A 22,845-nucleotide genomic window follows, 5' to 3' on the forward strand; every position below is an offset into this window, starting at 1 on the left:
TAAGAGAATACAGCAACCTCAAGAAGAAGAAAGGGCAGCACAGTACACTTTAAGCACATGGAGTCTATAGACCAGTGTTCTCCGTAGACCACTTTTATACTGACATCTAGTTTTATGAACTAAAAACCTTGTATAATTTTTCATTACTGTTCTAGAAAGGAAAGTGGCGTTTTTCAAGGACCATGTTCCACTTGGTCCTGTGCCTGACGCCAATTAACCAATAAAACCGTCCTCATTCTGCTGCTGTGGGAAATAAGCAGCAGCAGAAAAGTGATAACGACCTTAAAGCATAGCTCAGTTGTAAACACAGTCAAGGAGACGGAAGAGAGACGAGTCCCTCTACACCGCCACTTTCCAGTGCCCTCCGCTGGGAGCACTCCTCATTCCCCACCCCCTCCCGCGGGCAGGAGCGCTCGCAGAAGGGGCGCAGACGGGGCGGATCCTGTACCGGGCGAGCGCTGGAGGCGGGGCCCCGGGGCTCCGGGGCGGTGCTCCCGGGAGCTGCTGGGCTGACTGGTGTGCACAGGTCGGATACTCCCGGAGCGTGCAGGGCGGCGGTGGGCGGCTAGGAGGGAGCAAGCGAGCGGACCGTCTAGCGGCGTGCTCTCAGGTCACCGGCGGTGGGCAAGATGAGACCCGGAGAGGAGCGGCCCGTGGACGGGGGCGCCCGCGTGGGCGTCTCCGAACTGGAGCTGCTGAAGCTGCGCGCCGCCGAGCGCATTGACGAGGCGGCCGAGCGCCTGGGGGCCCTGAGCCGCGCGATCTGGAGCGAGCCGGAGCTGGCCTACGAGGAGCACCGGGCCCACGGCGTGCTGACCCGCTTCTTCGAGTGCGAGCCTCCGGCCGCCTCGTGGACGGTGCGTCCGCACTACCACCTGGCCACAGCCTTCCGCGCCGAGTGGGGGCCGCCGGGGGCCGGCGCGACGCCGCGGCCGCTGCAGCTGGGCTTCCTCTGCGAGTACGACGCGCTGCCCGGTATCGGGCACGCCTGCGGCCACAACCTGATCGCCGAGGTCGGGGCGGCGGCCGCACTGGGCGTGAAGGGGGCCCTGGAGAGCCTCCCCGGACCGCCTCCGCCGGTGAAGGTGAGGTGGGGCCCTGGCTCGGGACTTTCAGCGCCTCTGCCCCGGCCGGGCGGGACCCGGGGATCGCAGGCCCCGGCGCTTCCCGTGCGCACCCGTCCCCTCGGTGTCCCGGCCTCGCCTTTGCCAAAAGGCAGAACCCTTGGATAAAAAAGTCAGTCGTTCTCAAGTTGTCGGGCCAGCGACATTTTTCAGACTTGTGTTTTGTTTTGTTTTCTCTTATGTAGTTGTAAACGATTGAGTAGACTCCCCCTAAGGAGAGAACTTAGAACCGAGCCTGGTTGTCGCTGTGATTTATTTTTGGTAACAGAGGTAACCGCAATTTGCTGACAAGGTTGTGCAATCTCTGGAAGGAAGTACTTACTGTAGGGAAACCTATAGTCTCTCTTTCTTAGGCTCCAAAACATCTTTTGTTCGTGGCAGTTATAGGAGCTGTTGTGATTCGAATCATTGGTATTTGGATAGGAAGTTTTCAGTCATTAGAACTACCAAACCTCCCCACAAAGAGTGGGGAAGTGAATGAACATTTACTGCCAGGGTGAGTTCATCCTTAAATTTTAATATTTCATGATCTTAAGATATTTCTCCTTTAAGTGGGGGAAATGCCGTTTATGTCTACTATAGGGCGAGTTTAATCTTGTGTTACTGTGTTTTTTCAGATGGTATATCCTTCATTCTATGAGCTAAGATACAGTCGTCTCCATTCTGCTTAAGGGCAAGACCGAGGTTTTCTTTTCATATTCTGTAGCCCATTTTTTTCCAGTGTCAGTAACTTTTCTTTTATCTTAACTGTTTGATCTTTTGTGGCTTATTTTCTTTAGCTGCCTTCTTTTTTCTGCTTCTGCGGGCGTGGTTTTGCAGCTGGGTAGGTTTTTGTTTTGTTGGGTGGGGGTGGGGGGGCGTGTCCTTTGGCATTGCATGAAACACTGAAGAGATTTAACTTTGAGGAGGTTTATGCAAGATTCAGGGAAGTCAGCAAAATGTAACTTGAGAAGTCATCAGATTGAAGGAGTCAAGGGTTGGGAGTAGAAAGTAGGTTAATTTAAGAGTTGGAGTGCTTTATAGACTAACAAAGAAGGTTCAGCTTTGGGAAATGTACACTTTTGAAGGATAACGCATAGTTTTAGCAAGGTTATCTTTCCTCTGTGAAAATGGGAGTTTATATTGAGTCCCTTAAAAAGCCAAGACTTTTTCCAGCCCATTTCATTGTATTCCTGTACATGACCTTGAAAGTATATTAGTTGTTTACAGATAATTTTTCTTTGTTTTTAAAAATTGTTTGACGAAGTTAAGCTTAAATATCAAAGTAAAATGTTTATTCTGTAAAGTTCTCTTTTGTTTAATTAGGTGTTTGGTGACCAATAAGTCTGCCTGTTGAACTGGTGGAATCGAATTAGTAAGTTTGTGTAATAGTTGGCTGTTTCTAACTGTGGCATTAAGGTTTATTTAATGCTCTTCATAAAAGTTTAATGAGTTAAGACATTTTAATAACGTATCTCAGTAAGGAACCAAAGTTCAGGCCTGGTATCAGGACACCTAATCCCTGCTCTGTCTGGAGACTTGTTCTGTGTTCTGGGGCAAAACACTTCACTCCTTGCCTCAAAACCATCATCCCTGAAATGATGACACACATCACTCACCTACCTCACAGGGTTGTTGTGAGGATTCCTAGTAAGTAATCAGAAAGTTCTTTACCAGTTTATGAATAATTATAATAATAAAATAAAATAAAAATATAATAATAAAAAGGTATATGAATAACTACATATATTACTAAAAGACTTAGTCAAGAAGAAGCTTTAAGAGACAAGTCCTAAAGAATTTGGAGGCGCTCAGTATATAGTATTTATCTTTTTCTCATCTTTGCCATCAGTTGTATAAAATTGAGTTATAAAATTAGGAAAAGTTTCCTTTTGTAGCTTTAGTGCATACTTGGCACGTAATTAGTATAATAATGTAAGTTAGAATTTGTGGTTAATTTAACATCATAGATTTATGCCCCCTACATTATTGAAGTATCAGAGAACATATCCTCCCTCCACATAGTTGGAGTGTAGGTTGTGAATACATACGCAAGGGAATCAATTTGATATTTTCCTCCGAGGATTTTTTGTTGTTTTTTTGCTCTGACACAGGTATTTCCTTCTAGGTAATTGTCCTAGGAACCCCTGCAGAAGAAGATGGTGGTGGCAAAATTGATTTAATTGAAGCAGGGGCTTTTAAAAATCTTGATGTTGTTTTCATGGCCCACCCATTCCAAGAGAATGCTGCTTACCTACCCGATGTGGCAGAACATGAGTGAGTGATCAAGTTAAAACAACTTGTGGAAAACAGATTGTTAAGATGTTTGCATGTCCTAGCTGGAGACTAAAACTCCATATTTAGGGGCACCTGGGTGGCTCCGTTGGTTAAGCGTCTGCCTTCGGCTCAGGTCATGATTCCACGGTCCTGGGATTGAGTCCCACTTCAGGCTCCTTGCTTGGCTGGGAGCCTGCTTCTCCCTCTGCCTCTCCCCCTGCTTGTGCTCTCCCTTGTGCGCTTTCTCTCTCTCTCTCTCTCTCTCTCTCTCTCTGACAAATGGATAAAATCTTAAAAAAAATTTTTTAAACCCCCTTCATATTTATACATTTAAAAAGTGAATTGAAAAATGATGTGATGCCTTACTTGATTTCCTTTGAATAACATTTGGTAATCCTCTTCTAGTTGAGATTGAATATGGTATTCATAATGAGACTATTAAAGTAGTACCTGAAAAGCATCGAAATAGCAAACAGAATGTGTTGAACATATCCTTTTTTTTTAAAGCTTTATTTATTTGAGAGAGAGAGAGAGAGAGCACAAGTGGGAAGGGGCACAGGGAGAGGCAGAAAGGATCCGACTCCACACTGAGCGCGAAGAACAAAGTGGAGCTGGATCCCATGAGTGAGATATGACCAGAATCTAAACCAGGAGTCGGATGCTTAACAGATGGAACCTCCCAGGCGGCCTAACACATATTCTACTTTAAACTGAGCAATCTGTTTTCTGGAAAATATCTATCCTTTAATATGGGGTTATCCTTGCAGCTGACTAGGTATGTAAGAGGCAGCTTTATTAGAGTTGGGAAGAAAGCACACTTCTCTAGTTTATTGATTGTAATTTGAGTTCTTTGCAAAGAGGGTGAATTATGTTTCTGAGAGAGGATATAGAAACTAACCAGCTATGGAGTTTAGTGGAATTTGCCAGTAGATACGTTGCTGATTTGTCTGGTGTGACGTTTTATTTATTTCTCTCTACGTGGAAGAGCTCCCTTCTTTGGTACTTGGGAGCATGGATCATTGAAGTGGTTTGAATTTTGTACACCAGAACTTAGAATCACAGTAGTTAATCGTCCACTTTGTGGGCCAGTCTCAAGGAGCCACTGCTCAGCTGTTTCTGGAAAACCACATATTCTCCCCTGTGATAGCTAGGGATTAATAACTGAACCATTCCAGCGGAGTTTCTCACTTGTACTCAGTGATCTTACATCTCAGCATCTTATCAGGCCTTGTTTTCAGGGGATGACCATTTTAATGGTTCTGGTATCTTCATTCTTATCCCCAGGAGCTGGTGCTGTGGCAGTAGGGAGAATCTTTCCACTTTGGTTTTAGGGGTAGTGGATAGGAGGACATGTCTGGAGAACCTTAGAGGTTAGAGATCTCTGCCAATGCCTCTGCCTCTCACCTATTTCTGTTTTCTTTTACCTTCTCCCACCCTTAAGACAGAATTAGCTGAGCTTTGCAGACCTTTGATACAGAGTTACCACAATGCAGTGTAAAAGGAGACAGGAGCCCCCTTTTTTGTAACTGCAGCATCTAATCCAGAATTGCATGTTTGTTTGACTTGAATTGTATACAGATTTAATTTGTACGGGAGGTCGACTGAGCAAAGATGTCTTTTTCTCTCTTTTGGGAGGAATGCCATCTTCGTGTCAGTCACTGTATTACCTAACAGTAAGCTATAACTAAGGTGCATAAATTGTTATTTTGTTCCTACAAATGATTTGCAAATAAAAATTCCAGCAGTCTGAATGAATTCTGAATACTTGTTGGGTAATTCTAATTATAGTACCTGGATTTTCTTTAACAATTTTGAAAAGAGTAATTCCAAATGATATTTTATTTCCTAGCATGACTGTAAAGTACTATGGAAAAGCCTCCCATGCCGCTGCATATCCCTGGGAAGGATTAAATGCATTGGATGCTGCCGTTCTCGCCTACAACAATCTGTCTGTGTTGAGACAGCAGATGAAACCAACCTGGAGAGTCCATGGTACGGATGTCAAATGTTGCATGTGATAAATGGTGCTTAATATAGTTCAGTGCAGTGTAATTAGTATGTGAGTTTTAAAAATTGGAAACATTTTATGTACTTCATATGAATACTCCAAACTTCTTAAACATTTTCAGAAATTCATGTGACAGAATCCTAGGATGTTTGTGTATATTGGGTAAGAAGACAGTTAAGAGTATTTATGCATAAATTGAATGGTCATTTTGAGATAGAAATAATTGGTTTTATGTGAGGATATACATGCTTTCTCTGGGTATTTGAAAGTTGAATCTTGATTTTCCAGTTATCCTCACTGTCTTTTAATGGTAACAGATCATTTCCTCAATTTAAAAAAAGTTAGGGGTACTGGTTTTATTTTGTCAAGTGCTGTTAATCCTGAGTAACTTCTTATAAAATTATGTGTATTACCTTAATGTAACAACAGTAATAAAGTACTATCTTGAAGGTACAAGTTTATATTTTAGTTTATTTTCTTATGATTTGGGATATTGTTATACTTTAATATCTGTTCTTTACCTGATTTTGTTGTAGGCTGAAGTTAGTTTATAATTGCACTTTTGCCAATTTTCTTAGTATTTTTAAGAGAAATATGTAGAAATAATATTTTTGAAAGCGGGTCATATAAATTTAGACTTTGTACTTATATTCTAGTTTCACTTTGAATGGATAAATCTTCCTTCTCATTGTAGTTCCAAATAAATGCATTTGTTTTGACAGTTAATAGTGCTTAATGATCTTTGACCTGCTTTGGTTTCTTGCTGGCGTAAAAACTATGTTCCCATAATCTATATGCCATTTTAAAATATTCACTGGATTCTGGAAATACAAGGGTAATTACAGAATCTTATACCACCTTTTTTTCCCCTTAGGTCAAAAGTTTCTCAAAATATACAACTGTAAAGAAGCCTACTGAAATAAAGTTCTCTTTCAGAAGGCTGGACAGTTATAAAAGTTTTTAATAGCTTTATAATCATGCAACATAATTTCTTAACATTATATAAATTCCTTAGAATAAAGTAAACAGAGACAATTTTTTCCCTATTAGCTAGAAAGTATTACTTCACTGTGTGTATAGAAACTTTTGTACAACACGTCAAAATCTTTGATTGGTAAATTGTGAAGCTAGTGAATTTAAATTGTTTTCTTTGTGTACATACTGGCTGAAAACTTAATAGGTATATTTTAACCTAAAGAAGTGGTCTCCAAGCTCAATTTCAGTAATTTGGTTCTTTTTATAGGCATAATAAAAAATGGTGGTGTAAAACCCAATATCATTCCCTCTTATTCCGAATTAATCTATTACTTCCGTGCACCCTCAATGAAAGAACTTCCAGTTTTGACCAAAAAGGCAGAAGATTGCTTCAGAGCTGCAGCTTTGGCTACTGGGTGTACAGTAAGAACTTTTAAGAGTTAATCTAAGTTATAATCAGAGGTATATATGTGGGCTGGGGTTGTTTAGTTAGAATATATATTACCAAGTTAGATTAGAACCCGGGGCGCCTGAGTGGCTCAATTGGTTACGCGTCAGACTCTTGATTTCAGCTCAGGTCATGATCTCAGGGTCATGAGATCGAGCCCTGTGGGGCTCTGCACTCAGCTCAGTGTCTGCTTGAGATGCTCTCTGCCCCTCCCCCATCTCACAGGTATACATGCACATGAGGTCGCTCTCTAAAATGAATAAATAAATCTTTCTTTAAAAAAGTTTTATTAGAATCTACCTTGCCCCTTTTTCATTTGGCAATGTTTTGAATATGTAAAATCAGTTGACCGAGTAGCTGATGTGAAGGTCTTTAATTCTTACTCATTTTACTCAGTGCCCACATAGGAAGGACCACAGTCCTCTTATTACACTGTTCTTGGAATAACTCTTCATAGGGCTGAACTCGACTCCCTGCTTTTTTGCAAGTTATAGCCTTCCTTTTTGGCAGTTATGTTTTAGAATTCCTCAAATAGTCCTATAACGGGAACTTTGGGGCAAAATCAGCAAAAGCTATTTTTGGGGAAATTACAGGTACTTGTAGCAATGATACTTATGGCTTCCTGGAAAGTTAAAATAGATGCAGAAGTTAGTGAGGAAAGTTTGTTCATTTGAACCATGAAATCAGTGACATTTATGTACTAATATACAGGGCATACAGTAGAATGGGAAGCTTGAGAATTATGTCATCTTGCCCTGGGAGAGTCTTGGGGTCCAGTCACAGAGCCAAGATCTGGAATAGGTGCCTCTTAGCCTACTGATTTTGTAACTTTTGGAAACATTATTACTGTCTTATTATTTCATCTGTTTAGGCCTCCATTTTCTCTTAAAAAATGGAGATAATATAATCTATCTTCAGGTTCTTGTGAGAATTAAATAGGTGTTTGTTAAGAGTTAGGGCCTAACTCTCATCCTTACTAATTTATTTGTTCTGCTCTCCTTAGACTGGAGATCTGTGATTTATTCAGCTAGTGAATGGTGTCTCACAGAAGCAGTGATTCTCAGCATAAATGTCCAGAGAGGAAAAATCATTCATCCCTTATTTATTTATAATTATAATAAAAATATTTATAGAATAAATGCATGAACTGTTATCATTAGCTAGTATCACAAGGGGAATATTCTTTTAGGATGAGGTTCATTGTTATTAGATTTTAATCTATATTTTAGAGAGTCTCTTAATAATTTTTTATATATTGGCTGACTTGTAATATATGACCAGGTTGTCATTCTTTTTTTTTTTTTTTTTAAGAACTGTTTTGTTTGTTTGTTTTTAAAGATTTTTATTTATTTGACAGAGATCACAAGTAGGCAGAGAGGCAGAGAGAGAGGAAGGGAAGCAGGCTCCCCAGCGAGCAGAGAGCCCGATACGGGGCTTGATCCCAGGACCCTGGGATCATGACCTGAGCTGAAGGCAGAGACTCTAACCCACTGAGCCACCCAGGCACCCCCAGGTTGTCATAATTTCCAACTTAGATATTGCTAAGAATAGAAGAAATGTCCACCCTGCCATTTTATAATTGGCTTAGTAAAAGTTCCTCAAACTAAAGGTAACTTTAGTTACTTTTTAAAGGTAATACCAGTAACACTAGTAAAGTGTTACTGGTATTACCTTTAGTTTGAGGAACTGTTACCCATTTGGATTTAATCAAAACAAAATCTGTAAATCCTCTTAACTGGCCACTGATAAACTGCTTGTAAATCTTCATACACCGAAATACTGAAATTAATAAGTGAGGCCTGTGGGCGCCTGGCTGGCTCAGTCGGTAGAGCATGCAGCTCTTGATCTTGAGCGGTTGTGAGTTCAAGCCCCACATTGGGTGTAGAGATTACTTTAAAAAATGAATAAATAATAAGTGAAGACCATAGTCAGCCCTTCTTCATTGTGAACCTTCTGTCTTTCTCTCAGGGTACCTTTAAACCTTTCAGGCAGTGGTGGCAGTGTCAGCTTGTATTTTGGATATAAGTAAAGCTTAATTTTTTTCTTGTAGAGGCTACAACCTAGAGCAGTGTTTCTCAGTGCCTGGTTTTTGGACCACCTGCAACAGAATTACTAGGGGGTGCTGGTTAAAATGGAGATTCTTGGGCTCCCCCCGCACCCTACTGAAGTTACAGAAGTTGAGACTCACTGGCCAGTAGAGCGAGGTGCCATTGTGTGGTTTGGTGCATAGACCACATAAAGGAAATAGGGTCCTAGGGAAGTCTCATTGTAGAAAATACATATTTTTTAAAGGTAAAATATTTGAGAGAGTTTATATCTGGAAGGGGAAGTGTGCCCTTAAAACTCTTGCTGGTTTGAAAATTAGATAGTGAATGAGTTTTTTATTTCAAAATTTATTTTATAATTTTTTTTTAGGTAGAAATAAAAGGTGGAGCCCACGATTATTACAATGTTCTTCCCAATAAGAGCCTGTGGAAAGCTTATATTGAAAATGGAAAAAAACTGGGAATAGAATTTATTTCAGAAGACGCAATGCTGAATGGCTCTTCAGGTAATTAAGTTCCTTCATATATACTATATTGTGCTGTTTGAGGAAGGAAAATACCATTTTTGGCTAAATGGTTTTGTTTGCAGCTTTGGAGATAGGGGGTTATTGCTCTTGTTTTTAATATTTAACATTTTAAAAATATATTTTAAAAATATACTTAATATATAATATTTTTTAAGATTTTATTTATTTATTTGTCAGAGAGAGAGAGAGCACAGGCAGACAGAGTGACAGGCAGAGGCAGAGGGAGAAGCAGGCTCCCTGCTGAGCAGGGAGCCAGATGTGGGACTCGATCCCAGGACGCTGGGATCATGACCTGAGCCGAAGGCAGCCGCTTAACCAACTGAGCCACCCAGGCATCCCTAATATATAATTTTTTAATATTTAATATTTTTCACAAAGTTAATGGTTACGGGAAAGAAACTAATGAACTCTTCAGTGAATATAAAGTGTTAAATGAGCAGATTTGTTTTTAGAAATAGCCACCATACTTTGTCCTTTGTATTCTAAATACTTCTAGTGTTTAATTTGCTGAGTTCTATTTTTGAGTAAGCTACTTAAAGGAGAACTAGAATTTTGATTCACTGTCAGTCATCAGTAGGCAGGCTAGCAAGTTATAAGGGGGCATTCCAGTTTTTGAGGTGTGACTATTACAGTTGTTTACTAATAGTTGTTCAGTAAGTAACTATTAGAATTTAAGTAGTTATAAGTGTATTGGGGGTTATTTTAGATTTTGTTCCTTTTAAAAGCATCATTACTATTATGTTTGCATGTTAGAGATGTTCTCCTAAAATACAGTAATAGATGTTGATGAAGTGGACTTAAAAGGACTTGGCCATAGAAATGGGGGTTGATGTCATTTATTGAGATGAGTTCAAGAGAAAGCAGGTTGGGGTATGGTAAGTTGGTACATATTATTAGTATGTAAAGTTTGAGGTGCTTATGGGACTTCTAAGGGGAGCTGTTCAGTAGCCTGTTGAATCCAGAACCTCCCAAAGATGTCTAGATTGGAGATAGAGAAGTTGCATCTGAAAGGTGATTGAAAACATGGGAGTTTTGGGGGTCCCCCAGGTACACAGAGAAGGAACCCAAAGATAACTCCCTAGGGATGACCAGCCCTTAGGAGACAGGCAGAGGAAGCAATTTAGAGGAGACAGAAAGCCAGACAATCAGGAGAGAGTCAAGTCGTGAAAGCCAAAGGAGTAGAGAATTTCTAGCAGGAAAGGAGTGGCAAATCATGTCAGGTGCTGTAGAAATTGGGTAAGTATAGTCTGGTGTTCATTGGACTAACAATTAGAAATTTGTGGCTTGTCTTACTTTTCAAGGATCTACTGATTTTGGAAATGTCACTTTTGTGGTTCCTGGGATTCATCCATATTTTTACATTGGAACTGATGCCTTGAATCATACAGAACAATACACTGAAGCTGCAGGTAAGTGTTCTTAGAAGTGACCGTGTTGGGCGCCTGGGTGGCTCGGTGGGTTGGGCCTCTGCCTTCCGCTCAGGTCATGATCTCAGGGTCCTGGGATCGAGTCCCGCATCGGGCTCTCTGCTCAGCAGGGAGCCTGCTTCCTCCTCTCTCTCTCTCTGCCTGCCTCTCTGCCTGCTTGTGATCTCTCTCTGTCAAATAAATAAAATCTTAAAAAAAAAAAAAAAAAAAAGAAGTGACCGTGTTGGCGTACGCTCTGTGGTAGTAGTTGCCTGTTTGGTTTAGCCTGTTGTTACTTCATTATCTAATGTGATCTCAGAGAATCCTGTATTGGGGTGGGCATTTGGAGAGGCAGTTTTGATATCAAGCGCTAACCTGAAAACCGGTCACTTATAATAAATATGGAGGTTTTTCCATTTATTTTCTCTACCTTTTAGGTTCACAAGAAGCTCAGTCCTACACTTTACGTACCGCCAAGGCTCTGGCAATGACTGCATTGGATGTTATTTTTAAACCAGAGTTGCTAGAGAGAATCAAAGAGGACTTCAGGTTGAAACTTCAAGAAGAAGGGTTTTCAAATACAGTAGAATAAAAGGAAGATTTAAGAGCCACTTATGGATAATTGAGAAGTAATGATTTTTTTCTTTAATCTTTTTTAATGATGGAGGAGGGCATCCCTAATTTTTAGTGTTAAGGGATTCAAATTCCTCTTACCTGAAACGTGAGGACATGATGTAGAGAAATCACATGACCTCATACCTAAAATGAAAGTTTTCAGGGGCGCCTGGCTGCCTCATTCAATAGAGCATGTGACTCCTGATCTCAGGGTCATGAGTTTGAGCCCCACACTGGGCGTAGAGTTTACTTTTAAAAAATTAATTTAAATAAATAAAATGAAGATTTTCACAAATCTATGTTTGATGCAGTTGTGATCGTTTAGGAGTTGGTATGTGATAGCATTTCTTTCTTTCTTTCTTTCTTTTTTTTAAGATTTTAAGTAATCTCTACACTCAACATGGGGCTCGAACTCATAGCCCTGTGAGATCAAGAGTCACATACTCCACCGACTGAGCCAGCCACGCACCCCTGTGATGGCATTTCTTAAACAACCTGGATGATACATGGTTTATCAGTGATAGTATTTTATAAATTCAGTTGTTATATAAGTGTATTTTAAAAGATTCAAGGGATTTCAAACTATATTCAGAACTGACCCATGAAAGATTTTTTTCTTTTGGTCTAGGGTTGTGAAATAGTTTAAAATTCAAGTACTAAATTTAGGGAAGGTTCATTTTCAATATCTGACTATATCTACTTTAGTTTAGAGAATCTTTTCGTTGATAATAAAAGCAGGTTTTAATCAGAAATGCTGTGGGAAACAACTAATAACTCAGGTACAAAGAATAAGCTTCAGTTTTACCAGTTGAAGGAAAATGAAAAATTTTTGTTTAATTAACTCTGAGAAGTGACATTAAAATGCTATTCCTAATTCCATATTTCTGTAATAGGAAAAAATGTAGATGGATAGGGTTAGACTCTTTCTGTGAAGTGTTTGCTTAGTAGTTCAGTGTGTTCTAGAGGGACTTAACGAGAAAGGAGCAAAGTCTGTTTGCTTTGAATATTAATGTCATATAAGGGGGCACCTCTACCCAGCACCTCTATTCAGGCTTCTACTCAGAAGCCAGCCTGTCCAGTTTACTGAGTATAGGGGACAGAATTCTAAGCCTCCTTAAGCCCCATGGTATCTCAATACTAGTTTAAAAGTATGACAAGTTTTTCTTGGTTCTTAGGGCAAATTTCTTGAACATGATAAAAGAATGTGAAAAAAAAGTATCTGGTAAAGCAAATACTTTAAGCTGTGAATATAGTAAAGCTCTAGTACTCTATTTTAAAGGGAGTCTTCAAATTTGAGTTTATTCCAAAAATGGAAGATAAAAGACAAGTGTTTGACCACTCTGTTAACAAGCAAGTCACTCAGGACCCCTGAGCCTTGAGCTCCCCATTTGGAAAGTTACATCACTCATCCTTACAGTCCTTTGAACCTGTAATTCCTATTCTGACATTATTTAAAGTTGAAAAAAAGAGAAGGAGAGTTAGTAGTTGAGACTTGCTTTTCTTCTGTATCAAGGGACTACAAGCTAAGGCCTCATTTGGCAAGCACACGCTTTTATATGGCTAGCATGCTAAAAATAATCTTTACATTTTTTAAAGAGTCCTAGGGGGGAAAAAATACCAGAGACCAAGACCAGATCATGTGACAAGTAACACTGAAAATGTTTACTATCTGGGATTTTGTGTAAAAAAAAAAAAAAAATTTGCCAATCTCTGTCTTACATAACAGTAAAATAAAACCGGTTTCTCTTTGACTTCTGTCATATAATCAGATCTTCTTCTAGGATAGAACTTCAAGCCAATTGAAAACTCAGGGAAAGGGGTTTAGATGGCAGTGCCCTGGTTTAATGCACTGGCGGTTTGTCCTGGTCTGGAGTTCTGGCATCTTCAGACGTTTGTTTCTTGTAGCATTTACCTCATTCTGACCTACAGCCCCCTGATGCCTTAAAACGGTCCCCTCTGCAAGCCAGTCTTCTGCTCTTCACATCAGCTTTGAGAACCGGGTCTTGGGTGCCACACCCCTTCTGATTATTTGTAATCTCAAAGAGCCTTGGTCAGTATAGATTTTACAAACAGGAGAGGGATCTGCAGAAGCTTCCGGCTGAGAACTGGGTATGTCCAAGATGGCCGGTTTCTGTAGACGGAATTCATTTCCTCATTATCAACTTAATAAATTTCGCAACTACAGGTTTTAAATTCCTTACGTAAGTCCCGCACTCTGAGGAACACGGTTGTATTTTCTAAAGCCTCAATAACGTCCTAGAACAGGGATTGTTAGCAGGTAACCAACACACTAATAATATTCTCCTGTTTTTTTGGGGGAAGTGTCACAAGTTCATTGTTATTCATACAAAGCATTTGTGTTTTGTGATTGATTTACTTTTTAAAGATGAATTAGAGAAAATTTCAGGTTAGCATTCCATCGTTACTGACTCACTCCGGCTCTGGAAAATACTCTTGCGTGAGAGAACGAGGTGAGGGCTAAGGCTGGCGGCCCGGGGTCTTCTGCACCAGCGCTCTCTGCCATAACCTGGAGCGCGGGACTGGCACTGATCTGCCATGAAGCTTTGCGTCCCATCTCGGTTTCCGTAATATTTTATTTTCCTTCCCATTTTTGAAAAGCTTGGTCAGAATACGGGTTTATTCGTTGGAATACGTCGTGGATTCATTGTGTCAGAAAAAAGGTTGAGAACTGATGCTCTACAGTTTACGTAGAGGTACTTTTTTTTTTTTTTTTTTTAGTACTAAATTGAAACTTGATATTTCATAGTGTCTTTACTAGTCTTTAATAGAATCCGGATTTGTTAATCCCTTTTTATTTTTTATATACCAGTGAGTTATTTGAGCCACATATAGCCATACTATAAAGCATAAATAAACATATATATAAATGCTGGAGTCAAAAGTCTCATTCCAGAGGAACCAATGATCACTAATCCTCATGATTTGAAGGTAAGAGACTGAGTGCTTCCTTTGTAATGATAGATTTTCCTTTTGGAATGAAGCTCTTTTTATACCCTCATACTTCAGAGGCATGTTTCCTCAGTAACGGTGCTGAATTTCCATAAGCATTTCTAGTTGGCTTAAATTTCCGTTGTTGGTTGGTCCTCTCAAGATATATTAAATCTCCAAAGATTTGGGAAGAGAAAGGAAGCACTAGATTTCTGATGAACAGTGTCACTTTTAGACAAGGCACGATTATATTTAGCTCTTTTTATTTTTTTATTTGACAGAGAGAGACACAGCGACAGAGGGAACACAAGCAGGGGGAGTGGGAGAGAGAGAAGCAGACTCCCTGCAGAGCAGGGAGCCCGATGCAGGGCTGGAACCCAGGACCCTGGGATCATGACCCAAGCTGAAGGCAAACGCTTAACCAACCGAGTCACCCAGGTGCCCCTGTATTTAGCTCTTTATACTTCAAAGGTGATTGCATATTTTTCAGAGGTTAACAAACAGAACCTTTAAGAATTTCTAATTTTGTATCTTGTTTTCGGGGAAAATTGTATCCTCATTTGAGGAAAGGGGCAACCAAATTTTTCTCCCAGAAATAGTTTGAAAGATGACACTTAATTACCACTTAGGATCAGTGTTGTTGTTACTCTTCTACTAGGTTATATATCAATATATTGATACCATACAGCAATATTGTTAGAATATTAGTCAGTATATTGTTAGAAGCCAGTATCTTTTCAATATACTTAATTTCCTTCAAGTACACTAAAACCTGACTCTTGGGGGGAAAAAAGGCCCTGACTTAGTACAAAGTTTAAAATTCTATACTTTTTTAAAAGATTGACCTCATTTTTCCCCTAAACGAGAAGTATAGGTAGACCTGCCTGAGGGGTCTTTATTTTTATGGAGAATGCCTTCATTACTGTCTTTTTAATGATCTTTCGTTGTTCATACCCTGCACTGAAAGTCTTTTCCTCAAATGTCAACTTTTGGCTATCTTTGCTAAATTAATAGACTTTAAAAGGTATAGTCAAATTGATGATTTAAATATAAATACAGACAGAAAAGATTTTTTCCATAGTGACTTAATTTTAAAAAGCATGCCTGACAACAGAACCTGAATAAAACAATTATGTGGTACTATTAATTACTAAATTCCTCTATGCCCTTTAATAAGACAGTATAGTTAATGTTTAGCTTTTCAGACTGCTTCTCATTTTTAAATATTATCCCTATTTTATGGAACTACTCAGGAAATGTATCCTTTTAATTACTTCTTTGTATAGCACTCAAAAGGGTGGAGACATTTAGGATACACTAGAACATTTTCATGTGTTTATGAATACTTGTATAAACTGACACTTGATTTTCCACAGTCTTCCAAAGGATACTTTGATATTTTAGTTGTTGTTATTCAGCTGAACATTTGTGAACATTTGTTCACTGAATTCAGTGAATATTTGTGGAAGATTGCACACTTCTCAGCTTAAGGTGGTAAGAAGAGTAAGCATCTGCTTAAAAATGCTTGTGGTTGGTGGGGAGTTCTCCTAAGATTTACTTCATCTGAGCACGTTGGTATTGAGGGAACATCTGAAAGCTACGGTATTGGAAATTTTTCAGGAAGTGTTTCTAAAATATTTGAAAATACCTGAATCATGTCTGTTTGTTTGGATAGAAGAAATTGATATTAAATGTTTTTTTAAAGGATGATTGTCTAATACTCTTTTTTAAAAAATCTTTCTGATAGTTGTCGTGTTTTATACATTTCTAACTTTTTACCCAAAGCATCTCTTGAGTCTTCTGGAAAGTGCCCTGCATTGTGTCCAAGCCTTCAAACTACCAAAGCACATCACATTTTCATTGTAAAATAAATCCAGTATCTTTGTGCTGGCTAGCAACTCTTTATAAGGCTATAAGGTATGATAAACTCCGTTTTATCTCTTCTAACGTACTGCAGGCATTTTGCAGTTCATTAGAGGATGTTGCATTTTGATGTGTAGGAAGTTAATATTTTCAAGTAAGCAGTTTCTACCACCGTCAGGTGATAGTAGTTTCTGTAATATTTTAATACATATATATTAAATTGTGTATAAATATCTAAAATGGTAATAAATACATTTAATAGCAGTTGTCTTGTGGTTGTTTTCAACATACACAGAGATAAGAAAATACATGAAGCTAAAGTACAATTCCTCAAATGCATTGTGATACATTATTCTCTGATTAATTCGTCAGTTTTACAGGTGATGATTTGCTTTCAAACTCTAAATGTCGGGGCACCTGGCTGGCTCCCTCAGTAGAGCATGTGACTCTTAATCTCAGGGTTGTGAGTTGAAGCCCCATGTGTGGCGTGGAATTTGCTTAAAATAAAAAAAGTAAAGAACAAAAAAGTCATATTATTCATACAGTGGAGAATTTTTTAAGTTGTGTTGTTTAAAAATGAATATTTTACTAGTTTCAGAAGCTTAAAAATGCCAGTGTAAATTGTACATGGTAAGAGATACATAATTATAGTATTGAATTTTCCCTAAAAAGAATTTTCAACTTTAATACAAAGTAAGTCCATCTGATAACTAAATTGCAATAGGATAGGTTTTTACATCTTATCAGTGGTTGAAGAATAAGTGCCTCATAATGAAAAAAATGACAAGTGTCTTCATATGAGAAAAATTTAGACTGGCTCTCAAAATAGAGTTCAGTCCTTCTGTCTCGTGATGGAAATGTGAGATTCGCTTTTGTTAGTTCAGTGGACCAAAGTATCCAATCACCTTAAAAAATAAACCTCCGAAATATAAAATAGAAATACAAGGTCAGGGTCTTAAGTAGACAAGAATGTTGTTTAGGTCAAACACTAAGACCTTGCCCCACTGAGTGAACGATAAATTACGTTAGAGTTTGAACTTCTGTCGATCTGTTGTGTCACCATCTGATGCAATATTCTGTTAGCTCAGTAGCATGGAAAGCAGTTGAGAAATTTCATGTTCTACCATTTGAGCTTCATTTATTCAGGGAATACCGAACCTTCTAAATCCAAGCATTGTTAACTGCCTGTAAATGATACGGATTCAGGATTAGTGATCAGTCACCTCATGCATGCCTTGTCATCCCACCTGAGCCATTCCTCACAGGAAGATCATGTGTTGTGGTAAGAGAACCATACATCCCATGTCACAGAACCCACTTAGGCAGGTTGCATGTTCTTTAAGAGAAGGTCCCATGTTAAAGTGTGTGTATATATATATATACACATACATATATATACACACGTATACATACATATATATACAGACACATATATATATGTGTGTGTGTGTGTGTGTGTATGAAGAGCTTGTGAAAGAAAACCCCAGGCAGAAAGAGATTGCAACCATGGTTCTCTTGGGTTTGTGTTTCTAGGTTTCTCCAGTCCGTTGTCAGTCCATGTTCCAGCCTCTGATGTTGCCATGACCCCTTTGTTGTGAGGACGCTACAAAGGTACACACACGAGTTGTGTCTTCCCACAATGTCAGCTTTCACTTATCATAAAGCAAAGTTAATCATGTTTGAAAAGCAGGTTCAGGATTCCAAACTCAGTGACATTTCACCATGTGATTAACTTTGACTTCCTACCCAGCACACAGAGCACAACAAAAGAGAAGCCACACAACAAACAAAATAGCAGAAGGGTACAGGAAACAAGGCAATCTGTGGGTGCGGTTGAGATAAGGCTTCCTTCGGTCGACACATGCTGCTTATCACGCTCCAGCCATAAAGGATCTGAGTTCTGTTCAGAGATCAGTCTGGCTGCTGCCTTTTTTGAGTGGCCAGACATAGAGGGGTCATGCCTGAAGAGTGACACTTTGCTGCAAAACTCCTCTCCGTTTCAAAGGGGTTTTAATCAGTCTTGGGCCCCTGCTTCTGCTTGTTATGAGTTCTGGGCTGTCAGCTGATGCTGGTCCCAGCGATATCTCATGGCTAGAACACCTTTTTTTTTTTTTTTAAGTAGGCTCCACACCCAGCATAGAGCTCAATGTGGAGCTTGAACTCGGGACCTCAAGATCAAGGCCTGAGCTGAGATCAAGAGCCGGACACTTAACCGACTGAGCCACCCAGGTGCCTCTCTGCAGTACCCTGAACTGCGTTCATCTTTGCTTGACACAGGTCCCTATCTGAAACAGGCTGCTGCTTGACCTGAATGACTCCATCTTTTTCTCTACACCCTTCCACCTTCTGCCACTTAACTAAGTTCTCCTGGCCTAAATGCGATTTCTTTTTTTTTTTTTTTTAAAGATTTTATTTATTTATTTGACAGACAGAGATCACAAGTAGACAGAGAGACAGGCAGAGAGAGAGGGGGAAGCAGGCTCCCTGCTGAGCAGAGAGCCTGATGTGGGACTCGATCCCAGGACCCTGAGATCATGACCTGAGCCGAAGGCAGCAGCTTAACCCACTGAGCCACCCAGGCGCCCCCTAAATGCGATTTCTTTACTCTGTGGATCCAAGACTGGACAAAAATGAATTTAGGAAATCAAAGGGAAAAAAATAGCAAAAGCTCAGAAGTGAATTCACATAGCACAAATTCCTTATTCTTTTTTTTTTTTAAAAAGACGTGTATTTATTCATGAGAGATGGGGTGGGGGGAGGCAGAGGGAGAAGCAGACTCCCCATGGAGTAGGGAGTCGCAATGTGGGACTCGATCCCAGGACCCTGAGATTATGACCTGAGCCAAAGGCAGATGCTTACCTGAGGCACCCAGGTGCCCACAAATTTCTTACTCTAAGATGACAAGAACATAATTTCACTATCAAGACTTGTCTTTTGTCCTCACCTTGATTTGTCACAACCATATTTATTATCTTTTAATGTATGGCTTGATCCATGCATTCCACTGCCAGGGAAACCTACTTTCTGCATACTCAAAAGCATGTCCTACATTTTGAACCAGATGCTGAATTTTTTTTTTTTTTTTTGCATTTTTGTTTTGTTTCTTGTTTTTAATAGTCTGAAGTATCCCTCTCACTTTGGGCTCATTTGCAGACAGCCATCACCAAGCTCAGGGTAGACCAAGGAGGAAAAATCTGAATCTGATTCTGGTTGCTAACTCCTTTCCTGTCTCCTGAAGAGCTAGTTTACCCTCTTTCAGCGCTCTGGAAGGCCTATACAGACTGATGTGGAATTCTGGTATCGGTGAGGAGGCATTTGGATTAGCTCTCCTGGGAATTGAGACTAGGGTAGGGGTGTCATTTAGGTGATGATGAGCCCTAGAATTTTAATGACAAGTCTGGAGTTGAATGTCATGTACGCGCAGAGGACAATTTTTTTCTTTTAAGTGTTTATTTATTTGAGAGAGAGCATGAGAAGTGGAGGGCCGGAGGGAGAAGCAGACTCCGTGCTGAGCAGGGAGCCTGATGCAGGACTTGGTCCTGAGACTCCAGGATCATGACCTGAGCCGAAGGTGGTCTCTTAACCAACTGAGCCACCCAGGTGCCCCAAACTTAATAGCCAATACAGCAACCACCCAGAAAAGTAAGAAAGTACTATACTGCCTAAAAATAAAAGCTGTCTGAAAACTTTTCAGTGTTCATCAGGCCCAGCTGGACTTCTGTTTACTTTTTGTAGGTGAAACTCCCCCATATTCTTTTCTTTCTTAAGCTAGTATGAGTGGGTTGCTTTTCCATATTGTCAGAGGCTACTAAGGTATAGCTTAATCCCATTTGTGATTTTTAAAGTCCTAGAAAGCTAGGAGCCTAGAATCACACTCCTATAACATAATAAAAAATACTGATCTCAAATCAACATCCATTTCAGACATTCATTGTTAGCGTGATGAAATAGAGTGTGACAAGAATATGTATCTAATAAGAATATTCATCCCAGTATTATTTTTTATCCAATATTAAGGGGGAAGATTGCTTTGTATGTTTAAAATAGGGAATGATTTTAATGACTGCAATATATAAAGAGCTCTTAGTAGGAAAATGGTCATGCTATGTTACGGGAAAGAACCAAAATCAATTTGTATATAAAATATGATGGCAACTATATAAAAATGTACCAAAAAGGGGTGGCTGGGTTGCTCAGTGGGTTTAAGTGACAGCCTTCAGCTCAGGTCACGATCCCAGCGTCCTGGGATTGAGCCCCATATCGGGCTCTCTGCTCAGCAGAGAACCTGCTTCCCCCCCCCTCTCTCTCTGCCTGCCTCTCTGCCTACCTGTGATCTCTGTTTGTCGAATAAATAAATAAAATCTTTAAAATAAAAAAGTACCAAAAAAAAAAAAAAGATGAGCAGTACTAGTTGCCTCTGCTTAATAGGATTATGAGGGGTTTTTTTGCTTTTTATAACTTATCCATCCGCCAAGGAAATTTACTTCCCAAATCTGCACTTAGATCCCACGTAACTGAGATTCATCCTCCCTTAAAATTAAAAAAAAAAAAAAAAAAAAAAGTTTAAACTCAGGTGAGCTTTGTGGTGGAGAAATATTTTGAAGTTTCCAGGACAAACATTTCTTCCTATTTTGTAGAGACATTTGTGTTTTTGATGTTTGATGTTTTGGGTTTGATGCTTGAGGGCTGTAGACTAGGGGGCAGGGAGCAGTATGGGGGCAGGGAGCGGTGTTCCTGACAAACTTGTTCGAGATCAACAAACCAGCTATAGCTCTTAACGCAAGGCTTAGCACGTATAGTTCAGCCCTCAATATCGAGTTGTTAAATGTATCCACGTAGCTTTTTAATCCCTTCTTGGGAATGATACTCAAAGATGCACGATTGTGTGAGCCTAGTTCTGAGCTTTGCTAACTTGAACGTACGGATGAACTGTGAAGGTTGTTTTAGGCAACAAGCTTGAGCAGTGGAACCCTGAGCAAGGTGAGAGAACCCACTGTGACCACAGAGCTGAAGACAGGCTCTTTAAGTGATCCACCTCCAAATAGCCATAGGCCCTAACTGACTAATGTGCTAATTACAACCACGGACAGTTCCTAAGATTACCATAAAAGGTTTCCCAAAAATTCCATAAGTCTTCATACTCCCTTATCCCGCCCTGTAAACGCTACTTCGTGGCACACAGTCTCTCCTTTACTGTCCTCCCACTGCTGTCTTGCAGTGTGATCAATAAACTTCTATCTCTTTTGTTCTGCATTCCTTCACCCCCGAGGCTCTTTGGTAGCCCCACACGAATCACTGAAGGGATCTTGTTAAAATATGGGTTTTAGGATCACCTGGGTGGTTCAGTGGGTTAAAGCCTCTGCCTTCAGCACAGGTCATGATCCCAGGGTCCTGGGATTGAGCCCCGCATCAGGCTCTCTGCTCAGCAGGGAGTGTGCTTCCCGCTCCCCACTCCCAGCCTGACTTTCTGCTTACTTGTGATCTCTGTCTGTCAAATAAATAAATAAAATCTTTAAAAAAATTTTTTTTTGGAAAAAAAAATACAGGTACTAATAGAGAAGGTGAAAGGCGGGTACTGAGGTTCTGCTTTCTTAACGCATTCCTAGGTCTCGATGCCAACACTGTTCTGGGGATATCTGAGTTGCCAGAAACAAACTGTGTTTTTATCCCAATTAAAAAATAGATGCAGTGAATACCCCAATATGGAAATCCAACTGGAGGATGCCACGATCATTACGTTGTGTTATGGAACAGTATTACAAAACGGGAACATTGTTGTAAAGCTGTACCTTAAATCTTCAGTTTTTAGGTAAATCCACCAGATATATGTGGGTACAGGATGCCATATTTCATAACTAAAGAAAATTTTGCCAAGATTGTTAACTATTTGAAATGGCAAAGCCAGTAACTATGGAGCCAGGCTCGTATTAAGTGGTAGTCATGGTATTTTGGGGGGAAGCCAGAACACTAAAATTGATTTTCATATGAGGATACTTGTGCGCAGATGTGCGACCTGAGAAAATGGTGCCCACTTTTGGTGAAGACTGAGAAATTTTCAGAGGTGTTTTTTTTTTTCTTCTCTCATCATGCTTGAATGATTTTTTCTAGGCATATCATTAAATTGGGCGATCCTAAAGTTGATTTCTTTCTGATAGGAGATCTAAGAGAAAGAAACTTAATAGAAAATAACAAGTGGAATCATGTTAAAATGTGCCTGAATGAGATTTAACTCTTGGCTTTTGCACACAAGAAATCTTGCTATTGTGGCCCAAAATATTTCCTAAAGCAACTTGCGTTCCTATTTATTTATTTATTTATTTTAAATATGGAACGCTTCACAAATTTGCGTGTCATCCTTGGAGCAGGGGCCATGCTAATCTTCTTTGTATTGTTCCAATTTTAGTATATGTGCTACTGAAGCGAGCACGTGTTCTTCTTTATTTAATCTTTATCAAATAATTCTATTGACCTCTCAGCCTACAATACTTTTCATTTCCTTAGAATCTATCCTTTTTAGGGACAATGTTTTAGAATTACATTCATGTAGATTCTATGTTGCAACCCCCAAAATTAAGATTATATTTAATATTTGTTGCCAGGACCTTTTTCCTTGCTCTAGTCGGTTTTCC

The 22,845-nt window shown here is 39.6% G+C and overlaps 1 protein-coding gene and 1 non-coding gene across 2 annotated transcripts; one reads left to right on the top strand and one right to left on the bottom strand.

Moving 5' to 3' along the window:
- Window positions 1-551: 551 nt before the first annotated feature.
- On the top strand, window positions 552-12,721 carry PM20D2 (peptidase M20 domain containing 2). The gene is made up of 8 exons (XM_032858102.1): window positions 552-1,085; window positions 3,232-3,380; window positions 5,230-5,372; window positions 6,632-6,786; window positions 9,227-9,362; window positions 10,685-10,792; window positions 11,227-11,418; window positions 11,780-12,721. The coding sequence occupies exons 1-7, from the start codon at window positions 630-632 to the stop codon at window positions 11,379-11,381; spliced, it is 1,302 nt and encodes a 433-aa protein (XP_032713993.1). The 5' UTR covers window positions 552-629; the 3' UTR covers window positions 11,382-11,418; window positions 11,780-12,721.
- A 9,814-nt stretch (window positions 12,722-22,535) lies between these two features.
- On the bottom strand, window positions 22,536-22,643 carry LOC116868233. Its single transcript, XR_004382776.1, has one exon. It is a non-coding gene; the product is annotated as a U6 spliceosomal RNA (small nuclear RNA).
- Window positions 22,644-22,845: the final 202 nt, after the last annotated feature.

This window comes from Lontra canadensis, unplaced genomic scaffold, assembly GCF_010015895.1.
Source record: "Lontra canadensis isolate GAN:19392208 unplaced genomic scaffold, GSC_riverotter_1.0 scaffold14, whole genome shotgun sequence".
NCBI classification, from domain to species: Eukaryota; Metazoa; Chordata; class Mammalia; order Carnivora; family Mustelidae; genus Lontra; species Lontra canadensis.

Excerpts from the sequence above, each read along its gene's own strand:
- PM20D2 (XM_032858102.1), top strand. The coding sequence starts at position 630 with ATGAGACCCGGAGAGGAGCGGCCCGTGGACGGGGGCGCCCGCGTGGGC. Across the intron at positions 1,086-3,231 it reads GACCGCCTCCGCCGGTGAAG|GTAATTGTCCTAGGAACCCC; the intron begins GTGAGGTGGGGC and ends ATTTCCTTCTAG. Across the intron at positions 10,793-11,226 it reads ACAATACACTGAAGCTGCAG|GTTCACAAGAAGCTCAGTCC; the intron begins GTAAGTGTTCTT and ends TCTACCTTTTAG.